The following is a 16,320-nucleotide window of genomic DNA, read 5'->3' on the forward strand; positions in this document are numbered from 1 at the left end:
CCAATTTCAAACCCACCACCAGGATGGAACCTTAATGTGGTGCTTGCTAAACTCAGGGGCCCACCCTTTGAACGCATGCATAAAGCTAGTCTCAAACACCTGACCTATAAAACTGCCTTCTTAGTAGCCATTACATCCATAAGAAGGGTCAGTGAAATTCAGGCTCTACGAACACACCCTAGGTTGTCACCTAAATTCAATTCAATTTCACGTTAACCAGTCCATTGAGCTACCGGCCTTCTTCCAAGAACCCAAAAGCTCTGCTGAGGTGAAACTACACACGCTAGATTTGCGAAGAGCGGTCCTCTACTATGTAGACAAGACCAGACCGCTGAGAAAAACAGACCAAATGTTTGTTTCTGTAGCTACAGGCAGAGAGGGAGATCGCGTCTCTAAAGGTGCCATCTCAAAATGGATAGTAAACTGTATCCAGCTGTGCTACTCCCTTTCTGAGTAGACTCTGCCTTTAACGCCAAGAGTCCCCTCTATTAGAGGCACTGGGGCCACTCTGGCTTTCATTGCAAATGTACCCCTTGACACCATTTGCAAAGCAGCTACATGGAGCTCTATTCACACTTTTACTCGGCACTACTGCATTGACACTCATTCCAAGACAGATACTCAAGTGGGACAAGCGGTTCTAAGACATCTGTTCGCTCATGACCCTGCTCACATCCCACCTCCTTCTAACACTGCTCGCTAATCTATGCACAGCATGTGATCTAAGCAGATTTCACAAGCCTCAGAAGGGATACATTACTCACCGTAATCGTATTTCTGATGCTTGTATCTGCTTAGATTCACATGCGCCCGCCCTTCCTCCCCTCTGAGAGAAAGCGCATGGATGCTTGTAGTCTTATCTATCTATCTGCTTGGATAATCTGTACTTGCGCTACTCCTCATGCTACCTCATGTCAGAAAAAATACAGTCTGAGGGTCCTGCACGCGTGAGGGATCATGGGTACAGTGGACGTCGCACTAGGGATAGTATTACTGGCACGCCTATGTCGACGCCCATTTTCGAGTTTCGAAAAACAAACTGTAATAGTCCGCAGCTTCCACTAGATGTCGGCCTATGCACAGCATGTGAATCTAAGCAGATACAAGCATCAGAAATACGATTACGGTGAATAATGTATCCCACATATGATTTTACCTAGTTGCCTATTGTATGCTGTCATCTCCAAATCTAGTATATTGTGGAATATAACTTGAATTTGTATTGTGCCTTGTACTGCAGACACAAGATTAATATCTGTATCATATTCATTTTCCTTTTTAGATACATGTACTTAAGTGACTAACCTAAAGCAATAGAAAAGGAGTCTGAGTAAGAATAATGTGCTATTCTTGTTTTGAGATGCAAGTTAAGATGATCATCTTGTCTTTGTGCCACAGACCGTTAAATTGAAAAGTCAACGCCGGACCGATGACACAGAGATAAACATTCAAATAGAGATGACCAAGATCCTGGAGCCCACGTCAGATCTGTGTATTCCTTTTTATAATGTTGTCTTCAGAAGGTGAGTCCAGGTGCATGTTTGTGAGAATATGTTCTCCAGAGTTGAAGCCTCTTTGGGGGTGATAGAGCCTTTACGTAGGTATGCACAGGGGGGGGTTCAGTAAGTAGAATCCATGTTTATTGTGTACATGCTAACCGCAGTACACCTAGTCAATGCCCTCCTCAGATTTATTTTCCTCACCTGATTTCACTTACAATGCAGAAGAGTGGAGAAAGAGCACTTCAAATCCTTGAATGCAGGTTTTTTCTAAACTTTTATTTCACCTTTTTTCTATTTTTTTTTAAAGAAACTTGTTTTAAAATTTATTTTCAGAATAGACATCTATTTAGACTTGCATTCCACCCAATACATCAAAACAAAGTGAAGTGCCCCCCCAACCCACCTAACGCCCCACCCCCAACACCCCTTTTGAACATTGGGTAGTTTAATGGTAAATTGAATTCATCTTAGCTGGTCATGTCATTTCTATTAAATTCAAGCCACAGAGCCTAACTGGGCAGGTGAGTCCAATGCTAGATGTTAGTTTCTCTATTGCTAAAATATTCCTGGATTAATCCAGCCAAAGGTTAATCGATTGTGGTGTCGTTTGTTACCAGTTGCTCTGAATTATCAGTTTTGCTCCTAATAGTAAATGGGTAATGAGTTTAATCCTCACTGACTTTTTTTTTTTATTATTCAAACCGTTGTTTTATCAGTTCGATCAACGAACTTTTACAACATTTATAAAAATATAAATTCTTTTCATTTTACATTTGAGATTTTTCATTTTTGTGTTAATTAGACAAAATCAGTCCGCAAACTTTCGTATATATAATGTTAAAAGTTTTTGAAAACAGTTTTTACATATGTCGAGACAAATTAAATATATTAATATCTATTAGTACTCTCAACACAATTTTTACAGCATATTGGTTAGATGTTACTGGTATGGCGAAGAGGGTTCCACTCATGTTAAAATTTTCGTACACAGTACATAACATTCAGAAGTTGATAGGGTTTACAATATTAGAGGAATGGAATTGCATGTTTCTTGCATTACCTGCTCACCTGAGGCTCGCTCGTTCGAAACCTCATCTCGAGGTCGGTGTTTATAATCCTTAAAAATCTGCATAGAGCTAATATAAAACTCGTTCGCGTTCCCCACATTGAGGCGAGCCAAAGCCATTCCCTGTTGGCCTCAGTTAGCACACCATTGGATGCAATTGTTAGTGCACGCGTTGTTTCAAAATAAGGGCACCGTGTGACTAGATGTTTTAATGTTTCTTTGGCTGAGCAGTCATTGCAGAACCTACATCCTGCATCTGCAATAGCCTTCCAATACGGACTCCAGCCACCAATTCGTTCTAAAGTGAGGCATTGATTCAATTTAAAGCGAAGATATGTTTCCCTGGCTTTGTTACAGGGAAACTGAATTAAATAAGGTTTATGCGGTCGTCTGGTAGAGCAGAAACGGGCTGCTTCCTTGTAACTCTTTAATGATTCAATTTCCATTACTGTTCTACACCAGTCATTCTCTATAAGACGAAGCTTCACATACCCCTGTCGGAATTCTAAGTCGGCTGGTAAAAGTGCAATTCCATCCAGTATCTGCACCATTTTGGTGTAGTAGGTTGTGAAAGACGAGCGTTCTGGCGCAATCATTAACTGTCCCAAGTCCTCATATAAGCAGTTGGGAGGAGGATATAACATTCTAGCGAAGTTGGCTAATAAACGCCAATTACGGCGTGCAGATAAGGCAGTGATGCCAAGTTCCTGCCTTAGTAGGCAATTCGGTGTCGATTTGGCCAATCTTAAGGCACCTTTCCACATACACCCTTGTATTTGATCCAGATGGTAGTTGATGTCCACTAAACACATATCTAAAGCATAAAGGATGATAGCTTCCACTTTTAAGATATAAAATTGAAGTAGTGGTAGCAATGAAAATTTGCAAAACTTTAGATATACCAGCCGCATCTGTGTGGCAAGAGGTGCCGCTTTCTTGTGTAATACGTCGCGCCACATAGCCACAGAGTTGCAATCGGATATAATATAGCCAAGGTATCGGATTTCCGGCACTGTGGTTATAGCAAAGCTTTCAATCTTCCAATTGCGTGTAAGATTCTTTCTCTTGTGGTTTCTAAACACTACTATATTTGACTTTTCCACATTACATTTTAGGTTGTGGGTCAGGCAGTAAGATGCAAATAGATCTAATTTAATTTGCATCCCTTTGGGCGTACGATCAAATAGGACGATGTCATCAGCAAAGGCTAGCCATTGTATTTAAAGATGGCCAAGCCTTGCTGGGTACGTGAACAAGGTGTTCCAAATGTCGTTTATGCCACATATATAAAGATTGAATAATGTAGCAGCTAAATTGCAGCCTTGTTTCACACCCACAGCGATGTTTATTGGATGGGTAGTGGCACCTTCGCTGTTCACTCTTACCAGATAGGTGGTATTCGTATACAGCTTGGCTATTATGAGTCAAACGCAGAGGTAAGATCTATAGATGCCATATATAATGGACCGGAGTCCCTGTTCTTGTGCCTAGCTAAAAGATGGGCCATGATTGTAGCATTTAATGGAGTACCCATTCTTGCACGAAAACCAATTTGGTACTTGGACAGGATCTTAAGCTCACTAATAACCGCCTCGAGTTCCCCTAAAAGCAGAATCGCAAACACTTTAGCAGCAGTGTCAATTAGAGCTATCAGTCGAAAATTGGAAGGCTGAGACCTTGCTCCTTTTTTATATATTGGAACAATAATGGAGGCTAACCAAGACGGGTGAGTCTCTAAAGATGTCAACATATTATAAAAGAGTGTCTTGAGTATTTCAGCCCACATGTCAGGATGGCGTTTTAGGACGCAAGCTGGAATCCCGTCGGGGCCTGCAGCTTTTCAGAATTTAAGAGAGCTTATCGTTGCTGCGATGGTGGTGACGCCCCATGGAGGAAAAGAGGGATGTGCTAGACACGACCATTTGTATTCGATCTCTGCAAAAGGCAAAGGAAGAGCAAACTTTTCTTCAAAGTAGGCTCGCCAAACCTGTGCGGAAATCGATAGAGATTGATCTGCCATGAGGGCTGAGGTTCCCACCCTCAGTAAAAGCCCAAGTGGATCGTCTATCCCTATGGCATAGTGTACTAAACATTTTCTGATTGTCCTGGTTTTGAAGAAAACATTTATGATCTCTGCATTTGTTCCGATATCTGTTCACTATGCGTTTTTTTTCTGTCAAGTACTCAGACCATGTGGAAGCGGTTCTCGCGATCTGTCGCAATGCCACCCGCTTAACTCCTCTAGCCTCCAAAATGAAGGCAGAAGGATTGGGGGTAGACCTTGAGTTATTCCGAAGAGAACACGCCCGCAAGGACTGTAATACATCTGATGTTGTTTTAAATATGTCAACCCTCCCTTGATGAGGCAACTTCGAGTTATCCCCAGGGTTACGAGTAAGGATCAAACGTGCAGAGATCATTTCGTTAGCCCTGTCACAAAGTTTAGTGGCCCATCTAAGAGACAGGCCAGGCCGATCCCCTTCTATAAACCCTTGTTGATGGTCAATAGGTAGTTGCACTATGTCCATTTGAAGCTTCAAATGGATAATGCAATGGTCCCCATACCCAGGATCATGTATTGCAGCATTCGTAGAATTTAACCCTCGGGAAGTGGCAAAGTAATCAATACAAGTCGCTCTGTCAGCTCTTCTCCATGTGTGATAGTCACCCTGAGTGCTGAAGGGGAGAATATCAAGTTCCCATGATTTTAAGTAGTCTTGCCATAGTTTACCTCGCTGCCATGTTGGATGCATACCCTGCAAATCTGCAGATTTGGAGCTGAATTTCATGCAATAGGCGTTGAAGTCCCCTCCCAATACAATATCACATGTAGGATGTAGGGTGAAGATGTCATCAAATAACTTATCAAACTCATTAAATACATCTCTTAGATTAAGCAATGCTGGATTGTGATATAGAGTTATCAATAGGAGAGGATTTGGACGAGAGCTTTTAAACATGATTAATACAGCCATTGTTGCTTTTGCGTTAATTGCATCTAAGACCACAACATCTAAATTGGTGCTTATACATATAGCCAGACCTCCATACGGCCGCCCACCTACGCCGCGGTTGGCTTTTGATTGAAAAACAGTGTAGCCAGGCAATATAAGTTCATGAGTACACATGGTTTCCTGGCATAACATGATATATCACAGTCCATTTTCAAGCGAGGATTACTAAACCATGCCTTTAAGTTAGTAAACCCACATGAATTCCAAGAGAAAATAGATAGTGAAGCAGGTTGCTTAATGGGGTATATTGTTCATAGCTGGATTTCGGATGTTTTGTAGGGCGGTCAGCCAGGACCAGTCTTTACTGGTATTGGATAGATTTACTAGTTGCGCAATTACATCAGTGCCTTCCATTCTGGGCAAGTCACTGATGACCAACTTCGGCGGTGGCATGGGTGGGGGGGCAAGAGGCATTTCATTAAAGGAGATAGCATTGTCAATTGAGTCAAACGGGTGGAGCATTAGACCAATAAAACAAAGCTCCTCTGTATATTGCAATAATAGGTTGGTGATAATCGCTGTTTGTACCTTGCATACCATACGATGGTTTTGAATTGGTGGCAATGTTATCCATTCGATGTCGGTCGTATGCAAGGTACGGAGCCCCGGAATGCGATTGAAAGCTTGCATCAGGGCTGAGCGATTAAGTCGCTTTATACCATTTTTAAATGATATAATCTCCCATCCTATAATGGTGGTAGACTGTTTTGGTGATTCTCCCGTTTGTACAACAGAGCCCCTAATCTGGCCTAGAGATGAATCCTGCTGGTTTTGTTGCGGGGCTTCTCCCTTCGTGTCTTGGATGATGGAGAGTTTGCTCAAGCTCTCCCGGTCATTGCCAGGATGCGTGGACTGTTGCCGTTCCATGGCTGGTTCGCTTAGACCAATGGTAGTGTGTGAACCACATTCCGTCACATTGTTAATGGGTGGAGGAGCATCAGCCCTACATTTGTATGTGGTTTTGTTTTCTATAACTTGGAAGAAAGCTGGTAGTTGGGACTGGGCCAAAGCCAGCCCTGATCCCTTATTAGGGGAATGTGCCAGCTGTAAAAGGCATTTATTTGTATTTTTGTTAAGAATTGTTACATCAGGAATCAAATCATTTGCAGCACTTTTCAGTGTTGGAGGGTTGGATATAACCTTTTCCACATTCCTACTTTCATTTTTTCCCTTCTTTTTTCCATTTGCTTTGCCTTGGGGGATCAATTCCTCGTATGCAGGTTTAGACAGTTTTAGCCGATCTGCTTTCCTTTTTAGGGCATGGAAAAATAATCTTTTTTCCTTTCTTGATGCAAAGGAGCGTTGAGCCTGTTGCGGAGAGGATTCCTCATCTGCGGTTGGCATAATCTCAGGGACAAGTGGAGGATTCTCAAGTGCCGGATCAGACTGCGAGGTAGTCGCAAATAGTTTGGTTAGTGCTGAGGGGCTATCCGGGTAAAACCCTTGCCCTCCCTCCATCGAGGGAGAAGAATGCCCCGCATTTGCCACTTCTTGGCTAGGTTGGAAAAAGAATAGCAGCTGTTCTAACTTTTCCGCATGTAGTGCGACCTCTCTACATAGTTGGGCATGGGTGAGAATTTGGCAAGTGTTGTCGAGTTTGGGAACAGTCAAGATTTGTGCAAATGATTGCGGGAATGCATAGTTAACTGTGGAGGGTTTCACAGTGTGAAGTTCTTTGCCTGGGGCATCCAAGTCATCTGTCTGTGTAGTCGCTGATGTTGTTACAGAGATTTTTCAGTGCAACGTTTCTTGACACGCCACCCCCTGTCTAAGGGAATCTGCAAATATGAAGCCCTTTAATTTGTTGATTTTCGTTAGGATATCCGTGAGTGTTGATTTGCAGTCCCGCAATTCGTAGTGTGTGTATTCGTGGCCACGATCCAATAGGTTAAGTATCCTTGTTAGCACCGGGTAGGAGGCTTCAAGGGATTGCATATCCCCTGAAGGTTCTAACATGTCAAAGCCCAGCGGATGATTTACATCTTTTTTAAAGGGGAGGTGCCCTGTGTTGGTGGGAGATTTGATAATGTCAGGTGAAAGCCGGGTAGGGGACGTTGGCCATACGCTAGCTATCGGGGAGTTGGTGGCCTCAGGTACATTGGCTACTGATTCTGTGGAGATATTTAGATTCTCCATACGTAACTCATCATTACAGTGTATGTGGACATCAGCCCTTTTGTAGCCTGTGAGGGTAACTGGTGTGGAGGGCCCAAGTGATAGTCTAACTCGTTTTTCCAGGGCAGCAAGTACCGCCGGCGCCAGTATGGAGTTGTCCGAGGGAGATGAGGGCATGTCATCAGCTGTCAGTTCTGTTTGGACAGGGCCAGTATCCATCCGCATAAAACTTTTACGGGGAGCTTTAGGATTTGGGCCGCTACAGGATGAGACAGGCTCAAGTGTCAAAGAGCTAGTTGCCCCTATTTCTAATGATTGGGCACGTGCGTAAGAGAAGGCCACCTCATGTTTTAGTAGGTCATGATCAGTTATTAGCGCCCATTGTGCGGGTGGATCCGTACTCTTAGTTGATACCGTTTTGGCATTTTTTGCAAGGCCTTTAGACGTGAACATTTTTTTATTTTTTTTGACTTTTTTGGGGTTTTTACAGGGAGATGATTCCAAGGGGCGCCCACTACGGAGACTTGAGACCATTGAACCCACTCATGCACAATAAGAATTTACGTTTAATAAGGTACTGGGCCTTGCTTTGTCCAAGCTCCCAGCCTCACTGCCTAACAGCCACTTGGAGCCCACTTCGATGCGCACGCGCGATGCGCGTGTGCGAGGGCTATATGGAAGATTGGAGGCTGCAGGGGCGGGCAGATTGGCGGAGCCAGGCAGAGAGTGACTGCAGCATTAAAGACACAAAAAAGGGACAAAGCAAACCGTTAGGATGAGGGCTGAGAAGTGCTCATAAATGGTAAGACATAGAAGAGTAGCTGCAGCGAAGCCGCGGCGGCGCTGTGCAAAAAGACACTCTAGCGCCTTTACAAAGAAAGTTAGTCAATGTTCATTTACTTCTTGGTCTGGCCAATACGGCGGCGTTTCGCCTGCAGTAGATCTTCCTCTTGCGCACGGCGCGCGTGTAGAACGAGGGAGAGACAGTCGCAGAGCAGTTCCACGGGAAGTTTGAAGTGGAGCAGTAAGTCCGGGCAGCCCAACAGCCACTTGGAGCCCACTTCGATGCTCACTTCGAATCCTCACTGACTTTTCTATGTTAGAGTGGGTCTCTTGGACTTCTCGTATCTAAAACCTAGGGGTTGGCTGGTGCCTCTACATACATTGTGGTCTTCATTCTGTATCTGATTTCCTGCTAAAAGCTTGGAATAATTGGGCATTCCCACATAATATCCAACAAAGTGACTTTTTGTCCACAGCCTCTTCAGCATCTGTCAGACAGGTTTGAATTGATTGTGTGTAGTGTAGCCGGTATTGGATATCATCTGGTAAGTATTTTCATTTGAATTTCTGCCAGATGTGAGCAAAGGGTGTTTGTGTTACATATCTCGTTCCATGTCTTTATTTCAGTGGGTTTGCCCATCTCCCTGGCCCATCCCTCGCAGCAGAAGGATCTTTGTTCTGGCGTATTAAGCGTGCTTAATGCTGTGTACAGTTTAGTGAGTAAGCTATTGTAGTCCGTGGACAGTTGACATTTTGACTACATTGTGGTGTGGGTGTCCTAGCTATGGGCTCTTCATGGGTTCGGTTGAGGTCCCTGTGTCGCACTTGTAGGTATCAAAATCTATCCTGCCCTCTTGTAGTCCGAGTTGTTTTGCATTGGTAGAAATAGCAAATCTCTCTATTCAAAAACATGCACCCAGCCTTTCCTAGACTTCCTGCAGCCCATTTGGCATGTCCTGTTTCGACACTTCCTGGAGTGAAATCGCTGTTGTGTATGAATGGGGTAAGGGGAGAGGGAAAGGTGGTTGAACCCTTGAGCCTAGTAACCCCGCCCCAAACATCGAGAGAAGCTTTAGTAGTCATATTCTATTATATAAACTTTGAGCCCTCATGGGTCTAGCCAACCAGGGCAGCGAACACCAATATCAACCTGCTTGTTCGATAAATAACCGTCTTGCGTATTTTTGGACCCACTCCACCATTGGGGGCTGCTGGGCCACCCAATAATAATTCAGTAGTCTCGGGAAGGCGAGTCAGCCCCTATCTTCGGAGTCGTATAGATTGTCTTTGTTCACTCTAGATGCCTCTCCCGCCCATATGAATTTTAAAAGCATGGTTTCACATTCCTTCATTGTTTTGTTGGGACTAGAGATGGGAACTGATTGGCCAGTAACCTAGGCAGAACAGAAACCATGAAAGCCGCACTGAGTTCCATACGTTTAGGTTGTTTCGAATCGCCAATAATTAATGAGGAGTAGTTAGCCTTATATAAATTGTTACTTTTGGGAGTCGCCTTAATTCCAAGGTACTGTACTGCCTTTGATGCCCAAGTGTAGGGGAACTTGAACCCCATCTTGGTCCCAAGGTCTGGAGGATATTGATACCTAGGATCTCTGACTTCGAGTGATGTATCTTAAAACCAGAGACTCGTACAAAGTATTGGATTTCTCCATCTATAGCTGAGAGGGATGTTTGGGGGGGGGTCAGGAATTGACAATATTGTCATCCACAAATATGTTCATTTTGTGGTAGGTCCCTTTAAACTGTATTGGTGTGGGGCATGGGGAGCATTCCTGTCAGGTGCCCCTGGCTAGCGTAATCGATACAGTGAGATCTCCACTGTTCATTAGCTGTTTGTAATTGTCTAGTATCGGGTCCTGCATTCTGGGGTTAAAGTTTAATTCTTCCAGGGTGAACTTCAGGGACCCCTGGGCCACTTTGTTAAATGCTTTCTCTGCATCGAGAGCCAGAAAAAGCTAGTGGGCCGGGATCCTACCAGCTTTTTCAACCATGTGTAGCAGCAGTCTTATGTTGTCGGCTGTTCCTCTTTCTTGAACAATCCAGATTGGTCTGGATCTAAAAGCATGGGCATTTATTTGTCTATTCTGTTTGTAAGGATTTTAAAAAAGATGTTTTTCGAAGGGATTGGTTCCTCTGACGTATTCCACATCTGACAGGTAATGAATTCCCACAGCTGTGCTGCTTCCGAAACTTTTCGGCGTAGGCGTCCTGCGTCGATGACGTCGATATGCTCCCTTGAGGACCTTCTCCAACGGTCAACGTCACCGGATGTTATAAGTAGGACACACGACGCCCGTAGCCTCAGTTCTGTTTTTTCCGCGAACGTGTTTGCTTAGAAATCTCGGCACACCTCGGTTCTCTCTTCTGAATCGATTTTTCGAATATCGTTTTGTTAGTACGAAAATTATCTCTTCGTCTTTTGCTACCCCGAAGTCGGGCTTCAAGAAGTGTCGGGACTGCGGTTCCAAGACGTCTGACGGACCCGCACAACGTCTGCCTTTGGTGCCTTGGTGAGAGCGACGCCACGGATGACTGCGACGAATTGACGTCGAAGACCTTGCAGGAGCAGAAGAAGAAGCTGTCGGTGGGTAGGGTTTCCAAACTCGGTAAGTCGAAGTCCGCTGGACTTTCGACTGACGATTTCGAGGGGCGACTCTCCGCGTCGGCATAAGTCCAGGGGGACTCGTTCCAGGAGTGGGTCCCGCCATTCCTCGGCCTCTTCGAGGCATGCACGGAAGCGCTGTCATTGGTCGCCTTCTTCGTCTGAGGACTCCGCCAAATGGCGGGTTGCTTGTCCCACCAAGCATTCATCTCCGGCGGAATGGGAAGCCTTCCGTAAGGAGATGATGGCGATTTGTGTCGCAGAGCACCGTTCCGACCGCGCCTTTGAGAGAAGCCAGTACCGAATGCTCTAGAGCAACTGTTCGCACGCCTTCGGGCTCGGGCGGTCGGCGCTATCACGGGGAACCTTCGAGGTCCCGGTTGGACAAGGATGATCGCCATCGTGCCCGCTCCAGGTCCCAGTCCTCGACGCCGTCGAGACCGTTGGAGCCTGTGAGGCCTTCAAAGAAGGCATGGACGCCAAGGCCGTCGAAGGACGCGCTCAGGGCTCCGGCCTCGAAGCCACTGTCGAAGTTGTCGGCGCCTTGGTCGATGCTACTCCTGTCAGCACCCTCAACGCCTTTTGACGAATGTTTGCCAGAGGTACCCCGCAGAGCTGCGGAAGCTCCTAGAAAGTCGTTCAGCAAGTCTGTGCGGCCTGTTCTCGACCCATAATCTGTTCCTCCTCCCAGGGTGGACTTGTTCCAACCCTTGGAGTACATTTCATAGGTTGAGGAGGGGTCTGAGGATGATGTGCCTCCTGAGGTTCTGGATGACTTGTTGTGTGGGCATAGCAAGCTGGAAGACATGCGTCAGTCTTTGCACAACTCCAGTGCTATTGCTACCTCCCCGGAGGTTGAGTTTGCCAGGCCTGAGCCTGGTACGCATGCTGAATCATCGTACAGGCACCTCATGTCGAGGGTGGTGGAGTATTTGGGGTGGTCTGCTCCACCTGTGGATTTTCTGCAGGATTGCCTGACCGATATCCTTGACCAAGGTCCACCCACTAACCCGGTGCTGCCATTTCATATGGCCTTACAGAGAAGGGTGGCAGTGGCTTGGACTGCTCCAGAGAGTGTCCCGGCAGTGAGTAAGTCGTTGCCGAAAAAATACCGTCCAGCCACTGGCGACCCCTGCTACTTGACTACGCACCCCACTCCGGAGAGTTTGGTGGTGCAGGCGGCTACGGCCCCAGCGAAGCAGGCGGCGTACCCTACAATCCCTCCTGATATGGACGACAAACGCTTTGACGGTTGGGCGAAGAAGGTATTTTCTTCTGGGGGTATGGCTTTACAAGTAGCCAACTCCGTTTGCGCCCTTGCAAGAGTCACACACACTTTGTGGAATCGTTTGTCTTTGGCAGTGGAACATATTCCCGAAGGGGAGGAACGGGATGGTTTTCTTGCCTTTGTTCAGGATGGCAAGGTTGCCATGTGTGAATTCGTTCAGTCGGGTCTGGACATGGCAGACTGTGTCAGTCGGTCCATGGCTGCGAGCACCGTGATGTGCAGGTTTGCGTGGTTGCGGAAGTCGGGGTTTGCTCCTGATGTACAGTCCTGGATTCTCAACATGACCTTTGATGGTGTCCATCTTTTTGGCAGCAAGGCTGACGAGAGCCTTGAGAGGTTGCAGACCTCCAAAGCTGCAGTGAAGTCGTTGAGCGCTGCGGTACGTCAACCTCTGCCTTTTCGTCCTAGGGGACAGCAATGGAGGGGAGGTTCCTTTCGATACTACTTTTCCTTTAGTAGATCAAGAGGGGGCTGCCATTCAAAGGGGCCAACGTAGGAGTACCAGAGGTGGAAAACAAGGTACTCGAGGTGCCAAAGTCGCTCGGGCAGTTGCCTCTTTGCCCTCAGGCACTGCCGCTTCCGCTCAGTCATGAGGCCATGTCCCATGGTTCGCTGGTTGAGGGAAGGCTGGCTCTGCATCTTGTAGAATGGCGTGCCATTACTTCAGATGTGTGGGTTCTGGAGATCATAGCCCACGGCTACTGTCTTCCTTTCCGGCAGAGGCCTCACGACAATCTACCGGGGAAGCTCTTTGAAGAGTCCGAATCCGCTCCTTGCGCAGGAAATCAAATCCCTGCTGGAGAAAGGTGCTGTAGAACTGGTGCCTGTAGTGGAGAGGAACAAGGGATGGTATTCCCCATATATTTTGATCCCGAAAAAGTATGGAGGATTGAGACCCATCAGGGACTTGCGTGGCTTGAACAAGCTCCTCAGGAAGGACAAGTTCAGGACTGGTTGGTGTCGCTCGACCTCAAGGATGCTTACTTTCATGTGCATATTCATCCCGAGCACAAGAAGTTCCTGAAGTTCGCGGTTGGCGACTCGCATTTTCAGTTTTGGGTCCTGCCGTTCGGATTGACCTCCGCCCGAGGGTCTTCATCAAGCTGATGATGGTGGTGGCAGCGTATCTCAGGAAAGGGTGGATTCATGTCTACCCCTACCTGGACGATGGGCACTTTCTCCTGAGCAAGCCCTGGATCATCTGTTTGTCACCTGCCACTCCCTTCACAAGCTGGGCTTCTCCTTCAACTTAAATAAGTCTCATTTGACACCTACCCAGCGGCTCCAGTACATCGGAGCTGTGCTCGACATGTCCCTGGGGCAGTGTTCGCCTCCCCATGTGAGGGCTCACCACATTCTGCAGATGGTGGACAAATTTCAACGTGCCCAGAGTCTCCCGGCGTTCGAGTTCTTGAGGTTGCTCGGCCTCATGGCATCCTGCATTCTACTGGTGCCAGAGGTCAGACTGCGAATGAGATCTTTGCAGTGGGCTCTCAAGATGCAGTGGTCGCGGTTATCCGGCAGGATGTCAAAACCAGTTCAGATTCCGCCCTTGGTCGCCCAGGACCTTCTGTGGTGGGCCGTCGAAGGAAATCTGTTCAAAGGGTCTGCGTTTTGGCAACCATGGCCAGAGTTGATGTTCGTGATGGACGCATCCCTCACGGGATGGGGAGCTCATGCCAGCGAGCTGACAGTCAACGTCGTTGGTCTCTGTCGGAGTCCAGACTCCACATCAATCTGTTAGAGCTGCGGGCTGACAGGCTAGTCCTGAAGGCTTTTCTGCCATCTGTGCGGGCGTAGAATGTCCTTATTATGACGGACAATATAGTGGCCATGCACTACCTCAACAAAAAGGGGGGGGGCTGGGTCACTCCCACTGTGCAGGGAGGCGATGCAGCTCTGGTTCTGGGCCATCCAGCAGGAAATTTTTATCTCTGCAGTTCATCTGGCTGGAGACGAAAACGCGGCAGCGGACGCTTTGAGCAGGCAGAGCGCGATCTCTCACGAGTGTGAGTTGGCTCAGGAGATTCTCCTGGAGATCTTCGCCCTTTGGGGGACCCCTCAAGTGGATCTCTTCGCCTCCAGTGTCAACCAGAAGTGCGAAAGGTTCTGCTCGCGGGAATTTCCTCCAAAAGGAGCCTTAGGAGACGCATTCGTGGTGGAGTGGTCTTCCCCCTGCTGTACGCGTTTCCTCCAGTCCCCGTCATCCCACAAGTGCTGCGGAGGTTACGAATGTTCGGTTCCCGGATGATCCTCATTGCTCAGGCGTGGGCACAGAGGTCGTGGTACCCGGACCTTCTCGACTTGTCCATCTGCCCTCCACGTCGTCTTCCCTTCCGAGGCGATCTGCTCTCACGGGTGGGGGGGGGTTAGGTTCTCCATCCAGAGGTCAGATCCCTCAACCTTCACGCTTGGTTTCTGAAAGGTTGAGGTATAAGGATTGGGACCTCCCTGAAGACATGGAGGTGTTGCTTTCGGCCAGAAGGCCCGCAACCAAGTCCCTGTACCGTTGCCGTTGGCGAAAGTTCTGTGACTGATGCAGGGTTAAGAATGTGGATCCTTTTGCATGTGACATTGCTGTGGTTCTGTCTTTTTTTGCTTTCTTTAGCCCACAGGTGCTTGCAAGTGGGTACGGTTAAAGGTTACCTGGCGGCGCTGTCCATATTTAAACGCTCGTCTGAAGAATGTTCTTATTTTAAAATTCCTTTCATTTCTCAGTTTCTAAAAGGGCTCACTAATGGGTTCCCTCCGTCACCTTTCCAGGTGCCCGTTTGGGATTTGAACCTTGTCCTCAAGTTTCTGATGGGTGCTCCGTTTGAGCCTTTGCATTCTTGCCCTTTGAGACTGTTAACTCTTAAAACTGTATTTTTGGTTGCGGTCACTTCCGCTCGCAGAGTGAGTGAGTTACAGGCACTTTCAGTTAAGCAACCCTACACTGTATTTCATAAGGACAGGGTTGTCCTTAGAGTTCGTCCTTCCTTTCTTCCAAAGGTGTCGGAATTTCATTTAGGCCAGAAGGTTGTTGTTCCGGCATTTCATCCTCCTCCACATCCTGGTAAGGAAGAAGAGAGGCTCCGCTCCATAGGCTCGATCCTAGGAGAGCTTTAAGCTTTTATATTTCACGCATGTCCTGGGTCAGAGTGGACGATCAAATCTTCATTGGTTACGCTGGTAAACGTTTGGGACAAGCTGTGACTAAGCAGACTTTGTCTCGCTGGATTATTCTGGCTATTTCTGCGTGTAAACGCTTGGCGGGTAAGGACCCACCGGTCGGCTTGCGGGCCCATTCTACCAGGGGTATGGCTGCCTCTACTGCCATACAGAGGGGTGTTCCTATTCGTAACATCTGTGACGCAGCCACCTGGGCTTCGGTCCATACTTTTGTACGTCACTACTCCCTCGATTCCATCTGTGGGCCGGATGGCCTTTGGCAAGGCGGTCCTTTGCTCCGCAATTTGACTGGGCATTCTAAATTACTTTTGCTAAATTCTTTTCCCACCTCCTTGCATTGGTACTGCTTTGGGAGTCTGTCATAGATATGGAATACGTCGCAGGACCCAATCCCCTCAAAGAACAAGTTTCTCTCTTACCTGGTAACGTTCTTTCGATGGGATGGTCCGACGTATTCCATACCGCTCCCTCCCTGCCTTCCCCGCTACAGAATTTCTTATGCGATTGCAGCTTGCGTTTCCGCAAGGCTTTGTGTGGTCAGACTGGCAGAAGACTGGTGCCACACGTTCTGGGGAAAAAACTACAACTGAGGCTACGTGCGTCCTACTTATAACATCCAGTGACGTCGGCTGTTGGAGGAGGTCCTCGAGGGCGGCGTATCGACGTCATCGACACAGGACGCAGACGCCGAAAGATTTTCCGGAGCAGCACAGCTGTGGTGATTACTGTCATAGATATGGAATACGTCGTCGGACCAT

General features: G+C 47.2%; 1 protein-coding gene across 1 annotated transcript in view; it reads left to right on the forward strand.

Moving 5' to 3' along the window:
* PIWIL2 (piwi like RNA-mediated gene silencing 2) overlaps nucleotides 1-16,320 on the forward strand; it is a 2,524,398-nt gene that overhangs the window by 746,145 nt on the left and 1,761,933 nt on the right. The window contains exon 8 of the mRNA XM_069617761.1: nucleotides 1,399-1,523. Coding sequence (XP_069473862.1) covers nucleotides 1,399-1,523 — 125 coding nt within the window. The remainder of the gene's footprint in view (nucleotides 1-1,398; nucleotides 1,524-16,320) is intronic.

Source organism: Ambystoma mexicanum, chromosome 10 (assembly GCF_040938575.1).
Source record: "Ambystoma mexicanum isolate Mex_15411 chromosome 10, UKY_AmexF1_1, whole genome shotgun sequence".
Lineage (NCBI taxonomy): Eukaryota > Metazoa > Chordata > Amphibia > Caudata > Ambystomatidae > Ambystoma > Ambystoma mexicanum.